General features: G+C 42.1%; 1 protein-coding gene across 2 annotated transcripts; it reads right to left on the reverse strand.

Moving 5' to 3' along the window:
* Positions 1-710: 710 nt before the first annotated feature.
* On the reverse strand, positions 711-16,355 carry LOC124140418 (glutathione S-transferase-like). Of its 2 annotated transcripts, XM_046507964.2 has the most exons (5): positions 16,298-16,355; positions 6,066-6,289; positions 4,153-4,287; positions 1,737-1,890; positions 711-1,410 (listed from the first exon to the last, which is right to left on the reverse strand). In XM_046507964.2, the coding sequence occupies exons 2-5, from the start codon at positions 6,262-6,264 to the stop codon at positions 1,200-1,202; spliced, it is 699 nt and encodes a 232-aa protein (XP_046363920.2). In that variant the 5' UTR covers positions 6,265-6,289; positions 16,298-16,355; the 3' UTR covers positions 711-1,199. The 2 variants fall into 2 exon arrangements, with proteins under 2 accessions (XP_046363920.2, XP_048237258.1); XM_048381301.1 differs by lacking the exon at positions 16,298-16,355 and having other exon boundaries at positions 6,066-6,300.
* Between the last annotated feature and the right edge of the window lie 1,039 nt (positions 16,356-17,394).

Raw genomic sequence — 17,394 nt, forward strand, 5'->3', positions numbered from 1 at the left:
CCGCGTCATACCAAAAGACGATAAAATATAGTACTTGTTGTTACCCTGTCTGCTCGGCATTAAGGGGCTAAAACAAGGACTGGTCGGCTCGGAGTCAGTATACTGTGACTGAGTGGGGTATTCATGTTAATCTGCGGCATGGTATCTCAGTGTGCTAGCACTATAAATCGGCATCAGTCCGGACTAGTACAAGCAGCCACACACACACACACACATACACGTGCATGCACGTCGCTATATAAGTGCAATAATCTTGGACGCAACGTTAAATACCATTTCACCTCACCTCACCTCTGATTGGTGTTCAGGAAATAGTCAAGAGTCAAGATAACCATTAAACAATCTCAATAACAAATTATTTTAGTTCTCGCTACCGCTAAACAAAGATCTGATTTTAATGAGACTGGCGGTTAAATAGGTTTCTTATCAGAGGTAGCAACAAGACACACGTATCTGGGAATACTTCAACGGGTAGTCCGTCTATTCCGGGCGATTTACCTTTTTTCAGTTCGTTTAATCCCAATAAATATTTCTTTATCCAAATATCACTTCATAGAAATTTATCAGCATCAATGCATTCGTGATATTCAGTAGATTTGTGTTTCAAGATAATCCTTAGCCTGGACGCCGAAAGGGTTAAAATCTTTATATCTTTATCAGCAGTAGGGTTAAGAGTTGGATGGCAGTGGTGAGAAAAATGAATATGTTATTGTGTGGAAAATACCCAAACGTCATTTCTGTTTTAACAGTGAACATGACTTGATAGATTAATCGATGGTGCAGTTTTTTGGATATAGCTAGGATTATAGAACACAGATTGTTCTCAAAGATCTCTCTCACTTCCCCCACCCCTCCCCCCTTCAAATCAAATGGATGTTCCCTAAGACGACTGGGCCACTTACCATCCAGTAACAAAATACTTAGTATACAATGAGGTCGTCTCTTATTCAAAGCTGTATGAATGCCGACTATTTCTATGGCTTGAACCTAGTATTAGTTTCCATGTTTCCACGTGCTGTGTAGCTTGGCGTCCAGAGACTATATCAGCTACGGTCAACATTAACTATCTGGGTTTTGCAAAACGCAAATTTATATAAAAAAATGTGATAGTAAAACATAAAAAAACACTCTGTATAAACATATTTTGCTAAACATTATTTCATATTGGTATGCTGCTATAAACGACTATATCAGTCTCGCTACATCATACTATTGCCCGAAAACGGAATACACTTTTCCGATTTAAAGTAAGCAGCCAGGTTCGGCCTTGCTTCCATTCTTTCCTTGAAGGCCTTCACCAAAGGGGCATAATCAACAGCGGCCCAGGCTTCAGGGAACTGCGCGGCCGTCGCCCTCAGCACGTGAAGCAGGCCTAGGTCAGCATAGGTCACTTTGCCTCCCACAACAAAACTGAAACGAAGAATATACAAATGGTGTATACACATACATTTCGTTTGTTGGTGTTTCTGTTTTAACGCCGCAGTCAGTACGTGACGGCGGTCTGAAAGTAATCGGGGTCTTTGCCTCTGCGGCAAAGAAGTATTCTGACTTTGACAATTGGGATACGATGACATCTATCAACCAAGTCAGCGAGCCTGACCACCCGATCCCGTGAGTCGCCTTTAACGACAAGCATAGTCACTTTTCACGGCAAGCATGGGTTGGAAAGACGTATTCTACCCGATTCTATCTTCACGGGTCTAATTTGTATTGACTCCACGTGTGTTAAATCTCACCTTCTTCCGTCGTCATTAGCTGCTAGCATCTTCTCAAAATGCTTCATATACTTGGGCAGTCTCTCTGCCAGAAATCGGTCAATATATGGCTGTGTTTCCTTCTCTTGGCCGAAGTAGGATTCGAAGGGTTTGATGCCGTGGAAGGCATAGCGACCTGCCAACAGTGTCACCATCGTATTATAGTAGTGTGAGTGAGTGAGTGAGTTTGGTTTTACGCCGCTTTTAGCAATATTCCAGCAATATCACGGCGGGGGTCACCAGAAATGGGCTTCACACATTGTACCCATGTCGGGAATCGAACCCGGGTCTTCGGCGTGACGAGCGAACGCTTTAACCACTAGGCTACCCGACCGCCCCGTATAATAGTAGTAGTAGTAGTAGTAGTAGTAGTAGTAGTAGTAGTAGTAGTAGTTATTGTAGTAGTGAGTGAGTGAGTTGGATTTAACGCCGCTTTTAACAATATTCCAGTTATATCGCGGCGTGTCAGCTTAATGTGGGAGGAAAGCCCCAAGTGATGCAGGTCTAAGACGTTTACCACTTCGGTGAAACCCACGAGCACGGGTATGGTGCTGACAAACCTAGAAACATCGGAAACAATCGGGACGAACCGGGATTCGAACCCACAATAATAGGTTTCTGGCATGCCCAAGGGACGCAACTCTGCACAGCGAATCGCGGCGCCTTAGACGACTGGGCCTACCGTGCCCCCTAGTTGCTGTAATAGTAGTAGTAGTAGCAGTAGTTGTAGTAGTAGTTGTAGTAGTAGTTGTAGTTGTAGTAGTAGTAGAGGTAGTAGAAGTAGTAGTAGAGGTAGTAGTAGTAGGAGTAGTATAGCAGTCGTCGTCGTAGTAATTGTAGTAGAAGTAGTAGTAGTAAATATTAAAGGGTGTTTCGGACACAGTAAGGCCTATTTGCGGCCAACTTTTCGACAGATTTTGACTGCCGAAGTAACATTCGCAAAAAGAGTTTAAATGTCAGATATTTATAACTCGTATAATGACATGAGCAATATCACATTTGCGAGTTGCTTACTACATCCCAATCCTGACAAATATGTGTACAAATTCCACAAGTGTGACAGACACTGTTGTCCTAAGGTTGTGGGTGTCAAACCATTACAACAGGGAAAAAAATAGACAATAGGAATACACCTATTGACTTGATAAATGTTCCGCAGCGCAAATGCACCCGGAACTAGTCAATGTGAGAAGGACGTCATTATAGCGCATGCCACGTTCGACCAAATCGCCAGGGAGTAAGAAATCGCTTTGCAGAACTTTGGTATCAACGATCTCGACGACCACTCGGAAAACCTCGGGATATGCCATGCTAATCGATTTGCGATTGTGTGTTTATATTACTTCCTACACACCTGTGGTAGGAAGCCCATTTGAGACAACTGGTATCAAACATATGTGTGAGATCGAATTCCATCCTGTGATTGGCTACTCCTACTCGGTGAGGACCTGAGGTCAGATTATGACGGACTACTTTCCTTATCGTAAGTCATTGCTAAGTTACTCGTGCTTCAGTCGAATGTTCACCTACGTCTGTGTCGAACGTTATGTTTTTTTAATGTGACCCCCTGGATGTCACAACGACATATATGTCTTTCATCTACCATCACTTCGAAGTCAAATAACATTCAAAATACAGCATGCACGCATCACAAGTCAATCCCTTTTCTGTCCACTGTCATTTTAGGTAAAGCAAAATTACTGAATGTGACCTCTGAAAATTAGGTACATCGCAAATCAGGCCATTTTTGATACATTACCAATCACTATTACTAAATTACTAACTTACAACTCGTTGTTTTTTCAAAGCGTATCTAACTCGATATCGCTCGTCAGATACGTTTTGAAACGAGTTGTAAGAGACAAGGTATCTGACAGACACTCGTGTAGTAATCTCTCTCTCTCTCTCTCTCTCTCTCGCTAGAGCCAGCTCAAATAAACTTTTGTGACATCTAATTGTTATAAACAACCAACTATATTTCTTTAAAACAGTGATCCAAACCTCTGTATATTCCTTTCCTACTCTTTTCTCACTTAAGTCGAGGTATATTTACTGCAATCAGCTGCAGATGCGGTAAAAAATATATACAGATTGCGTTCGCTCTACGCTCGGTTGCATACTCGCTAAAAAAGTAAATATCCTTGCAATGTTTGTTGGGGTCCCTCGCAGTACTTTTCGCGTTCCCAGACATAGACACAGTCAGTGGAAGATATAGTTCGATCCCGTGTGTTCATATTGCCATCAATCTCCACCGTACTGATCATCCATTCTGGCCATCGAATCCTCAATTATCGTATCTTACTACAAGACAAGTATCCGGCTCGCGATTGCCGGTTCCTGCTCTAACTTGGTGCAAACTGAGAAACACGTGGTGATGGCAGACATAGCGATAAAGTACCCTCGGCGATGTAGTCGTGGATGGTGGCGTTGAGCTGTTCCGCATGCCACTGGTCTTCCTCATTGTCAGGGAACAGACCAAACTGCTTCCCCAGGTAGCGGCAAATTACAGGTGTCTGGGAAATCTCGAAGCTGCCTGAAACATGCCGGGATACGGGACATAATACAGGTACATTGAATGAGTGAGTGAGTTGGGTTTAACGCCGCTTTTAACAGTATTCCAGTTATATCACGTCGTGTCAGCTTAATGTGGGAGGAAAGCCCGAAGTGATGCAGGTCTCAGACGTTTACCACTTCGTTGAAACCCACGAGCACGGGTATGGTGCTGACAAACCTAGAAATATAATTGGGGAGAACCGGGATTCGAACCCACAATCATAAGTTTCTCGCGTGCCCAAGGGACGCAACTCTGCACAGCGAATCGCCGCGCCTTAGACGACTGGGCCACCCGTGCCCCCCTCACAGGTACATTGAACACAGAGGTATGTTCAAAACAGATATACGAGAACATACAAGCGTTTACATCATAAAGGTAGACCGGAGGTATGTTTGTATTGAACAGATAGATAGATTGAACATGCAGGTATATTGGTTGTTGCTGCTTGTTTGTTTAACGCCGCACTAAGCAGTATTCCAGCTATATGGCGGTGGTCTGTAAATAATAAAGTCTGGAGTCTGGACCAGACAATCCAGTGATTGACATCATGAGCATCGGTCCACGCAATTGGGATACGATGACATGCATCAACCAAGTCAGCGAGCCTGACCACCCGATCCAGTTAGACGCCTCTTTCGACAAGCATGGTCAACTTTTCACGGGAAGCATGGGTTGCTGAAGACCTATTTTAACCCGGATCTTCACGGGTCTTTGACATTCATGTAAACTGAACTTATACACTGAACTGGACATACGGGTTAATTTGTACATACAAATGTATTGAACATACAGGTAAATTGAACAGGTACGTGGCACATGTAAATAGAAGGAAAATACTGGTAAGTAGAACATACGAGACTAGTGCAGGTCCATGGACTCACATTGAACATGAACATGCAGACAAAAACTGCAAACTCCCATCTCGCGGCCTATTCCTTGAGGTGTTATCAAGGTGCTGTGAAAAGTACAATACCCAATATCCAGTTGGCAGAATGGGTTTACTTCGAGATAGGACTTACTACGAGATAGGGTTCACGTTTAGATAGGGCTTACTTCGAGATAGGGCTTACTTCGAGATAAGACTTACCTCGAGATAGGACTTACTACGAGATAGGGCTCACGTTGAGATAGGGCTTACTTCGAGATAGGGCTAACGTTGAGATAGGGCTTACCTCGAGATAGGACTTACTTCGAGATAGGGCTTAGATCGAGATGAGGCTTACCTCGAGATAAGACTTACCTCGAGATAGGACTTACTTCGAGATAGGACTTACTACGAGATAGGGTTCACGTTTAGATAGGGCTTACTTCGAGATAGGGCTTACTTCGAGATAAGACTTACCTCGAGATAGGACTTACTACGAGATAGGGCTCACGTTGAGATAGGGCTTACTTCGAGATAGGGCTAACGTTGAGATAGGGCTTACCTCGAGATAGGACTTACTTCGAGATAGGGCTTAGATCGAGATTAGGCTTACCTCGAGATAGGGCTTACCTCGAGATAGGACTTACTTCGAGATAGGGCTTACTTCGGGATAAGGTTTACCTCGAGATAAGACTCACCTCGAGATAGGACTTACTTCGAGATAGGGCTTACTTCAAGATAAGATTTACCTCGAGACAGGATTAACTTCGACATAGGGCTTACTTCGAGATGAGGATTACCTTGAGATAAGGCTTACTTAGTGATAGGTCTTGACTTCAAGATAACATACTTTACAACAGGGTGCTATATTAAAACAGAAAAGCTGAAATACCTTTCTTCAACAACGGGACAGCGAAGGTCGGGAATCCAGTCCACTGTTGATCGGCCTGCCTGAACTTCTCCATGATGCCCTCAGATATATCCTTGTAGGGGACGCCTGCTTCAACGAACAGGAGGCGAGCAAACTCCGCCCGGCCCGGCCCAACATACTTTCCGTCCCAGTAGTACAGCTCGTAACCGTCGCTTGACATCCTCTCAGAGTTTCTCTGGTCGTTCCTGGACATACACTGCACACTGTTATATGACATTGTATTTGACAATGGTTGTAACTGTGTGACATTGTTTTGGGTTGAAATTCGGTAGACGCTCAACGCATTGTGTTTGGACAGTGATCAGTCATCAGGAAGTTACTATGTTTAGATGCTAGTGTGGTGTGTAAACATCCAGTTCGGTATACCGCGGGCGGTGATAGTATGTTATAGAAACATACGGAAAGTTCTGTAATGTTCTTGTGCTGCTCGACTGGTGAGGGCACGGTATAGCAACTTCCAGTCGCTTATTAGGCTGCATATACGAGTACAGTATACGCACAGTGGGACAAGCGCGTGTTTACGGATCTCTCATGCATTTTCATCGCTTCGTTACCAGCTTTCATGTGAGGGTCGCTCATCATTCCAGATTCGATGCCCAGCCGGAAGCTTGACCACTGTAGCCGCGGAGTGAATATATATTATTATCACTGACTTTTGCTATCACCAATGTATTTTTTTAATTTGATACTGAACACTGCCATCTATGGAATACTGTAAGGGACATTCTCGCGATCTCGACCTTTGGAAACGAGGTAAATATGCCCAAAACACGAGAATGCGAGATCGCGAGAACGCGAGATTTGGCCAAAATCTCGCGTTCTCGCGATCTCGCATTCTCGTGTTTTTGGTACATAGCACTTTTTGTCAAAAGTCGACAACGCGAGAATGCGACATTTGGACATGATGCAAAATCTCGCAATCTCGCAATCTCGACTTGTCAAATTAGGCCACAAAAACACGAAATCGCGAGAACGCGAGAATGCGACATTTCATTTTCTCACGTTCTCGCGTTCTCGTGTTCTCGCGTTTTAGACGCTGTCCGTGCGCATGCGTAATATCACAAGGTCAAGGCCCATGCGCACGTTAGAAGTCCTTTGGTCATGCTTCTTTCGTGCTCTTCATTCTCCAAGTAGCATTTAGCAAACTTATGACTTGAGCTTGAAAGTGCTATGTAATTTACATACACAAAGTCTGAGTCATCTCCCGTTGTTACAGTTTCCTATGTTCTTTATGATAAAACCCTCAACATGCTCAATATAATTTAACAAAAGAAATTGTGTACATGAATGTCCAATGATAGTGAAAACATTAATGTGTCCGAAAGCTGGAAACAAAACTATTACCGTCAGTGAGTGAGTAATATTGCTTAAAGCCGCACCAGCTGTACTACAGTTACAGAAATAATCACAGGCCAGTGAGTTTCTCCATGAGGCAATGTTATACACGGCTAGCATATTCATGAAAGGCATAATTCTCATAGACCAATTTGAAATACAAAATTAATTATCATATTTTCATCCGCTCCAACCTGACTACAAAACATCCCGCTTTACATTATTTTATAGTTAAAATGGATAAAATTATCATTAAACCGCCCGCATGTTATCATAAATGAGCGGGCCACTGTTAAAGAAATAAACGACGAGTGGGAGTACAATAAAACACTGCAGGGAGAATAAACCATGAGGGGCTAGTGTTTTATTGTACAATAAACAACAACCACGAGTCGTTTAATGATTATATGATATATCAACATTATGTACAGCCTCTTTAAGGATGTTGATAAAATGTACAAGGTTTAAAAATATTTACCCCTATTTAAGGCGGGTATTTCCCGCATATGCTCACACAATCCTCAGGTCGATTACACGTACCTTTTCTCCCAAAACCGATTGTCATATTGTAACCGGGGATTGTGAAGAAAAATACAATTTCAAACATAGGCTACGGGTGTGAGTGTTTATTGCCAGAGTAGATAATGACATCCTTTAATGTACAAAACAATAACATTATAAAAACAATACTGCATAGGTTTCATACACATACATATTCACACAATCATTCAGTTCATATAAACATACGTCTATATTCTGTACATGAACATGAACTTAATAATCAATGATATACAAAATCATTATCTTAACCCTATAATAAACAAACAATTCATCAAGGGCGATAACTCGATCCCGACATCACTCATAAGATACAATATAAACCTGGTCCATGTTGTAAAATACACTTAACATTATAAATACAATTACCACTTTCTTGAAACTGCTGTATTTATTCAGTAACTCACCATATATTTGGCACGATACACTAATTACAATTCATATTTCGAGACACGACAAACATATTAATTACCCGTACCCTATGGGTGACACTGGGATGTTTATCGTCTTCATGCAGCCGCCATTACGATAGAAGTGCCACAACATCCATGGAGAGCAACCTGACGGTCACTTCCCTCTCACAATTAACGTCGTCACTCACTGCGTTATAATGTTACAAGATCACAATCGAATCATCAGAAATGAGGCCATGATTAATTGTACAATACATCCCGCTTCGTTCTTCGATGTTCTTAGCGATTAAACGCGTAGTCATCTATAGAGTAAGTGCGAGAGTTGGGTTTAACACTGCTTTTATCAGTATTCCAGTTATATCACAGCGTGTCAGCTTAATATGAGAGGAAAGCCCGAAGTGATGCAGGTCTCAGACGTTTACCTCTTCGATGAAGCCCACGAGAACGGGTATGGTGAAACAAGAAACATAATCAGGGCAGACCGGGATTCGAACCCACAATCATAGGTTTCGGGCGTGCCCAACTGACGCAACTCTGCACAGAGAATCGAAGCGCCTTAGACGACTGGGCCACCCAAATGAGTGTTTATATATTTGATGTCAGACCGCCGTCATATAGCTGGAATATTGCTGAGTGCGGTGTTAACAACAAACAAACAAAATCTTTCTGAAAAATACCATTAGGCATCCATGTTGGTTATTTGACTGTTAGTTGTCAGACAATATTTGTCAAATTCAGTCAGTTCACAGGCAAGAAAGGGAGCGTGTTCTTGACTTTATTATGTTACCAGTCTACATATATATTTCTGTATAATCAAAAGACTTGGAAAATGTGCATTCTGACATTGTCAAAAGTCACGTGATTTTGAGCAGCCATTTTGAAATAAACTGCATTAATTTGCAAAGCAGAAATTTCTATGAACCTTGTGGTTTATTTCGTCGTTTTGATGTCAAAAGACACGAGCGTGAGATTTTATTCATCATCCAACATCATTCTTCCAACTTTTTGAGTTTGTAGACAGTAATAAGCAGTGTCTTAAAGATGTTTGATACAATGGTTCGTGCGCACCTCAGTTCACGCCGTTGCACGCGAGTTTACCGTGACGAATTACCTTACAAAATAGTTACATACAACTGTATAGGCAATTAGCACAAAAACACGAGAACGCGAGATCGCGAGATCGCGACACTTGACCAATCTCGCGTTCTCGTGTTTTTGAAAATAGTTACATATAACTCTATAGGCAATTAGCACAAAAACACGAGAACGCGAGATCGCGAGATCGCGACACTTGACCAATGTCGCAATCTCGCGTTCTCGTGTTTTTGAAAATAGTTACATACAACTGTATAGGCTATAAGCACAAAAACACGAGAACGCGAGATCGCGACACTTGTCCAATGTCGCATTCTCGCGTTCTCGCGTTCTCGTGTTTTTGAAAATAGTTACATATAACTGTATAGGCATTTAGCACAAAAACACGATAACGCGAGATCGCGACACTTGACCAATGTCGCATTCTCGCGTTCTCGCGTTCTCGTGTTTTTGTGCTGATTGCCTATACAGTTATATGTAACTATTTTCAAAAACACGAGAACGCGAGAACGCGAGATCGCGACACTTGACCAATGTCGCAATCTCGCGTTCTCGCGTTTTTGTGCTAATTGCCTATACAGTTATATGTTACTATTTTCAAAAACACGAGAACGCGAGAACTCGAGATTGCGACATTGGACAAGTGTCGCGATCTCGCGTTCTCGTGTTTTTGTGCTGATTTCCTATACAGTCATCGTGGGGCTCAGTCGTCTGAGTTGTCGCAATTCGTTGTGTAGAGTTGCGTCCCTTGGATGTGCCAGAAACCTACAATGGAAGGTTTCCTCTCATTTTAAAGGGACACTGATCTACAGAAATGCCCCGAGACTGGGTGTTGCCTTAGTTATTGTCCCCCCCCCCCTCCCCGCCCCCACCCAACCTCCCCCGTGAGTATCCGGGTGATATGGCAGATATCAAGACTAGTTCGCGACCTGTGCTGCGCCATTCGTAAGCGCATGTATCGCTTTTATTGATAGTATTTCATTGTGGGTATATTGTTTAGCCAAAATGTATAAAGTTTCACGAAGGCAATTTTTGCAACGCCTAAATATTCAGTTATTTTACAAATTGACTGAAAATCGGTCAATTTCATCACCCAGTGACTAAAAATGATAGGATTAAAAGAAAACAAAATTCAAAGTACGTTTCTATAGTTTTGGCTTCTAATACTAGCGGGGCGGTCGGGTAGCCTAGTGGTTATTGCTGAAATAGTGCTAAAAGGGGGGTAAAAACAAACACACTCACTCACTCTAATACTAGGATAAATAGTCTATTTTTAAGCCCTTTTGAACCTCTTAAAAATTGTTAGTCAATCTGGACTTGGATTCAGTCAATTTCTATATTACTGAAATATTTAGACATTTTATAAATTGCCTGAGTGAATCACTTTTTACACATTGAGTGTAATATACATGTATACACGCCTACAGGTACAAGAAGAACAAAACTGATTCTATCCAATGCAACAGCAAATGAATGAAAACAAAATGTAAATATCATAATTACGACCCACCGCAGTTTTATGTATACATTTGGGCAGCTTCCTTGTTCGAGGAATGTATCCGTGAATATTCACATGCAGGAACAATATCCCATACGTCTGCAGCTGTACAAATAAACTTATTCGACGTCACATGGCTCTGTTACATTCAAATGTTAAAATATATACATATAGCGTTTCTGGATATTATAACCCGTGTTCGTTTCGCAACTGATCACTAAGTTTCTTTCAGATGTTTTTACAAAGGTGTCAAGTCTCATCGGTCAGCTAAGAAAGCACGTGTGACAATTATGTTCATGATGTCCATGGTGCTTTAAAAATATCCATGGAGTTGATGAACAATCAATAAACGTATTATCGGCTAATCCTTTGAACCAAGTATGTTGTTTTTACATCGGCACTTCACGCCATGATATGAGTGTATTCCGTCTGCTTTAGTAAACCTACACATGTAAACACTTACAAATCCACTGTGCAAGATAACAGTGATTAATCAATGAACGTATTTTCTGTGGAACTTTTGATGGCGAGGAATGATCCGTGTACAAAAAAGTAAATGAACTGATCACTCCTCTTGCTGGGCTGCCACGTGAATATTACATAACATACATTTCACCTCAATTCAAACCTGGATTCAGATGAAATAATTACCCCAGACACAAGACATGCCAAATGGGAACCGTTGTCAGGTAATCTGAGCAGTGCTACTACTAACTATACCTGTAATAGATTCATTAACTGAGCTTCTAGTGAATGGCAACAAAGACACAGGTGTAGGGTTATGCCCCAAAACGTGGATGACAACAAGAGATAGCAATCGTATTATCCGCGCAATCCAAAACCCGAAAATGCTTTCACAGCTGGGATACTATAAAAATAAACTGACGGCCAAAAGAAACGTTACCAACGATATTTCTAGGATAAAATATGACCAAAACAAATTGAAGCAGCGATAACAATTATTGTATTGTAGAAATACATCATTCAGAACAGTAAAATGCGAATTTACTAATTCAACAACAAAGTCCTTGACCTCCAACAGGGACATTTCTTGACAAGGGGTCATTCGTCCAGTATTCGATCAACAACATTGGTTACAACTTTAAGGTGACGACGGCCCAGACCGTTCAATACGGGATATGACCTCAATGAACGGCAATGCATCTTCGAATGCGGCGTTGCACTGAGTAGACAAGGGTCCTCACATCGACTGCAGGTTTCAGATTCCATTCCTCACGGAGGGCAACGATCAACGCTTGTCTCGTGATGGGAGGATGTTGACGTTTCCGAAGACGACGCCCCAGCTGGTCCCAGAGATGTTCTGTGGGTGACAGATCTGGTGATCGAGCTGTCCACGGCAGGACTGTCACGTTGTTGGCGTTGAGAAGTCTCTAGTAATACGGGCTTTATGGGGTGTGGCGTTATCTTGTTGGAACACCGTCCGTTGTTTACGCTGGATGAAAGGAAGAACCACTGGCCGTAAGATATTGTCAGTGTAGCGTTGTGCTGTCAGATTGCCTTCGATGATGACAAGTTCCGTCTTCTCGTCCCCGCAAATGTCGTCCCAGACCATCACACTTCCGCCCCCTAAAGGTTCCACCTCCTGGACACAACAAGGAGCCGTACGTTCACCCCGTCGTCGATGAACTCGCGTCCGCCCATCAGGTTTGAAGAGTTGCAACCTGCTCTCGTCACTGAACAGCACTCGCCGCCATTCCCTTTGTTGCCATCGCTGAGTTTGCCTACACCACGTCAATCTGGCACGTCGATGTTGACGGGTCAAGGTCATGCCCTTGAAAGGGCGATAAGCCCGGAGACCATAATGTCGTAGTCGTCTGGTCACTGTTTGTCTGCTGACCGGATGTCCTAAGCAGTTGGCATCTGATAACGTCACAGTAAGAAATCTGTTCCTCAGATGACGTACCCGTAAAAAGCGGTCATCCTGCGGGGTCGTGACCTTTGGTCTGCCACTCCGTGGTCTGTCTGCGGTTCTGCCAGTCTGTCGGAGACGTGCGACCAGTCTGGTAATGGTCATCTTGGAGCAGTTCATGTTAATGGCAACCGCTCTCTGTGTCGCTCCCATCTGCAGCATACCTATGGCTCTCTCTTGGCATGTTCGTTGGTGTTAATCATCGCAACCATTGATAGGGAACAGATCCCTGCGTAATTCAACCCGGAAATTGCACGATAATTTGGGGAAGATTGTTTTAAAAAATTGCTGAAAAACACCAATATTTCCCAAAATCCGCAAAGCACGTGCAAAGAACGACAGAGAACATGAAGGCTGTATTCGTGAAATGTGTTCTTTACTGTTTTTGAACAGGTTGGCATCTTTGTTTCAAAGTGGCAAATCAGTTAATGTTGGTAACGTTTCTTTTGGCCCTCAGTTTATAACCATCTGGGGTATTTCCAAATAACGACATCCGATGAGCTTCCATCGTTCTTTTTGTCCGTTTGTTTAGGCTGAAGAAATTAATTAACATGCGCCCTTTGTCTGAGATTCAGAGATTACAGGTAACCAACCAATGTTCTTGAACACAGTAGTCCAGTCTCTTGTCACGCTCAGTTGCGTCAGTGAGCAAATCGGCAGATGGTGAGCCCCAGCTGGCAGTGTTAGACAGCCGAGAAGAAGATTAGTGCCCCTTTAAACCGACAAGCCGGGGTATAACTAAAATATACACACTGTTCAAAGCAGTGTTAAGCCAAACTCACTCACTTATTCAGAGTCATGCCGGTCCCCCAGGCTGGATATTGGGGGTACTTTTCCAGTATAAGAATGCCTGTCATTTGAATGTTAAGGCCGCAATAAAATTAATAGTTACAGTTTGATTGTTTTTTTAAAAACATGGGAGACAGGAGGCATTTTAGTTTTAACCTTTTTATTTTGTTCTTATCGACCTACTTTAGGCATATGTGTACAATTGCTGTCGGCGGATGCGATTCGCATGCATGTGTGCTCAGTAGGGCTACATGTACGGAGTATTTTATCAGGTAAAGAAAGTAGGAACACTCATATTAACGATACTTCTATTTCTAGGAATTTGAGGGCATTAGAATAATGTAAGGCAGGATGTTTTGTTGTCAGGCGGCAGCGGATGAAAATCAATTAATTAAAGTAGCGAATATGGTATCGTATAAAAAAAAACAAAAAAAACATCGGACAATATCATTTTATCCGAATGCTACAAATTGGTCTGTGAGAATTTTATTTTAATGAATATTCTAGCCGTGTATAAAATTGCCTCATTGAGAAACTCACAGGCTTGTGATTATTTCTGTAACTGACAGTGTAGCCGCGAATAACTGCAATACTGCTGATGCGGCTTTAAGCAATATTACTCACTCACTGACGGTAATAGTTTTGTTTCCAGCTTTCGGACACATTTATGTTTTCACCATCATTTGACATTCATAGACACAATTTCTTTTGTTAAATTATATTGAGCATGTTTAGGGTTTTATTATAAAGTACATAGGAAACTGTAACAACGGGAGATGACTCAGACTTTGTGTATGTAAATTACATAGCATTTTCAAGCTCAAGTCATAAGTTTGCTAAATGCTACTTGGAGAATGAAGAGCACGAAAGAAGCATGACCAAAGGACTACTAACGTGCGCATGCGCTTGGCCTCATGATATTACACATGCGCACGGACAGCGTCTAAAACGCGAGAACACGAGAACGCGAGATCGCGAGAAAATGAAATGTCGCATTCTCGCGTTCTCGCGATTTCGTGTTTTTGTGGCCTAATTTGACAAGTCGAGATTGCGAGATTGCGAGATTTTGCATCATGTCCAAATGTCGCATTCTCGCGTTGTCGACTTTTGACAAAAAGTGCTATGTACCAAAAACACGAGAATGCGAGATCGCGAGAACGCGAGATTTTGGCCAAATCTCGCGTTCTCGCGATCTCGCATTCTCGTGTTTTGGGTATATTTACCTCGTTTCCAAAGGTCGAGATCGCGAGAATGCGAGATCGCGAGAATGTCCCTTACAGTATTCCATAGCCATCATACTGTGTATAGACATTGAATATTGTACTACCACTTTAGTGTGTACTGCCATTGTAAATGCTGTGCAGTAATTTGAATTGATCTGTAAACCTAGTTATTTTTCGTAATATATTTGTTGATTGTATATTACTTGTTGGTTGTTTGTTGTTCACACTAGGTTCTCATACGTATTGATTTCCGGGTTAACATATTGTTCCAATTTGGGAATCGACACGTAACAACATTGATATGTGGAGGGAGGGTGTGTGTGTGTGTGTGTCATTTAAATTATTCAAACACCCACTTAATACAGTAAACCAAAAAGGTTAGCGAACTTGACCCCTGACATTGAAACTCCATATGAAATTGTGTCTGCACTACAAAAATATGTCCCCCAATTTTTTCATGATCCGTAACTTTGTGCAGTGAGTGATTACCTTGAGAATGGCTCATTTTCACACTTTCTCAACTCTCATTAATTTCTCAAAAGAGAACGGTCATGTACCGCGGTGGTACATAAAGATGCAATTACCGTATTCGACGTAATAAGCGCCCGGTGATTTAATTTTAGTTGAACACACTAACAAACTTGGTGGGTATTTAACGACATTTCTCAAAATCTTAAAGTTATTCCAGATTTGTAAAATTTAGGATGGTGGGTTCGTATTCCAAGTAATAAAAAAATGCCTAAACGTACATGGTCTTTCTGAACTTTGTAGCGAAACACGACGAGGGATAGGACGTCGACACATGAAAATCAAAATACCTGAAGTACACTCTAAAGTTATAATGCTAGGGGAGACTTGTTGTTTGTTCTGTTGGGGTCAAATTCCATGCGACAGACGAAGTGTTGACGAAGATGAACATAAGAAATATACAAACCAGAAAATACAACAACATTGAATTGAACTGACTCATTGCAGTCTTCACACTAATTTTACAGGTTGTGTAAAACACCAAGAGTTGTGTCCCTTTATTACTTCCTCGGCACACCAAGTGCCATTCGTGTATATCGTGCACCATAGATCTACGTTTTCACGACATGCACTGTAAATGCAGGTGTGTAAATAGTTTTTTCATCTTTAAAACAACAGACTCCCAATCTATGTCTAATTCTTGTGATACACACAACCCTGACCTATATTTGGTTAAGCAAATTATTCACCCGGTAACCTCAGTTTACGATCAATGAGGCTTAATTGATGCTTTGGACAGCTAAATATAAATCCACATCACGCTAACAAAGGCAAATCCCTCCAAATAGATGTGTGTTAAGTATACGATACTACAAGGTACATACCTCTGCCTGGCGCACTTCAAATAGTAAGTTCTATCACGTGACACGTCTGATTCTATCACGTGACACGTCTGCTATAACGCTGTGTCATGGTGGGAGGATGAGTGGGTGGGTTATCGTAGAGGGGAATGTTGTGGGTGTCCTTAAATATCTCTCCCAACGACACGCCCAGTACGCTCGCCCATGTCTTTACAACACCCTTCCTTTGACGCAACAGAAAATCAGGCAAATATTTTTTCCTTTTTCAACTAAAATTTGAAACTGTCAGTCTAGTAGATATACCCCGCATCTCACACAGAACACTAAACGCCTTTCTTCATATAAAAGGAATTTTATTTTTAAAAATTGTCTCCGAAACATTATGAAATGAAAAATATGCTTCAGACTGTTGGGGAAAAAATGAAATTGCCTGCCGCAAAAATTCCATTGTTGCAAGGTGTTTCTCAAAATACAAAATACCCGTGAAGATCCGGGGTAGAATAGATCTTCAGAAACCCATTCTTGTCGTAAAAGGCGACGATGCTTGTCGTAAGGCGACTAACGGGATCGGGGGGTCAGGCTTGCTGATGTGGTTGATGCACGTCATCGTATCCCAATTGCGAGGATCGATGCTCATGGTATAGATCACTGGATTGTCTGGTTAGGATCGATCCATGTATTGTGTGTCTGTTGAGGAGTTATGAATGCAATTTACTGATTGTTTGTGTTCATAAGTCTATCATTTTACTAAAGCTTCATGGTGCCTGGCCGTCAGATGGCTTTGTATACCGCTCAGTGACGCACTGCGATGACGTCGCGGTTTCAAAAACGAATTTAAATTTATATGGGAAAGGCTACCGGTAAAGGGACCACATGGTCGAGCACCGTTTAGGTTGGTTGGTTGGTTGGTTTGTTGTTTAACGCCGCACTCAGCAATATTCCAGCTACATGATGGCGGTCTGTAAATAATCGAGTCTGGACCAGACAATCCAGTGATTAATATCATGAGCATCGATCCACGCAATTGGGATCGATGACATGCATCAATCAAGTCAGCGAGCCTTACAACCCGATCCCGTTAGTCGCCTTTTACGTCAAGCATAGTCACCTTTTCGGCAAGC

The sequence above is a fragment of the Haliotis rufescens genome, unplaced genomic scaffold (genome assembly GCF_023055435.1).
Source record: "Haliotis rufescens isolate VD_foot unplaced genomic scaffold, xgHalRufe1.0.p SCAF_37, whole genome shotgun sequence".
Taxonomy (NCBI): domain Eukaryota; kingdom Metazoa; phylum Mollusca; class Gastropoda; order Lepetellida; family Haliotidae; genus Haliotis; species Haliotis rufescens.

Coding starts and splice junctions, on each gene's coding strand:
- LOC124140418 (XM_048381301.1), bottom strand. CDS start 6,297: ATGTCCAGGAACGACCAGAGAAACTCTGAGAGGATGTCAAGCGACGGT. Junction 4,288..6,065: donor TGTCCCGTTGTTGAAGAAAG/GTATTTCAGCTT, acceptor GGCATGTTTCAG/GCAGCTTCGAGATTTCCCAG. Junction 1,891..4,152: donor CCACGACTACATCGCCGAGG/GTACTTTATCGC, acceptor CACTGTTGGCAG/GTCGCTATGCCTTCCACGGC.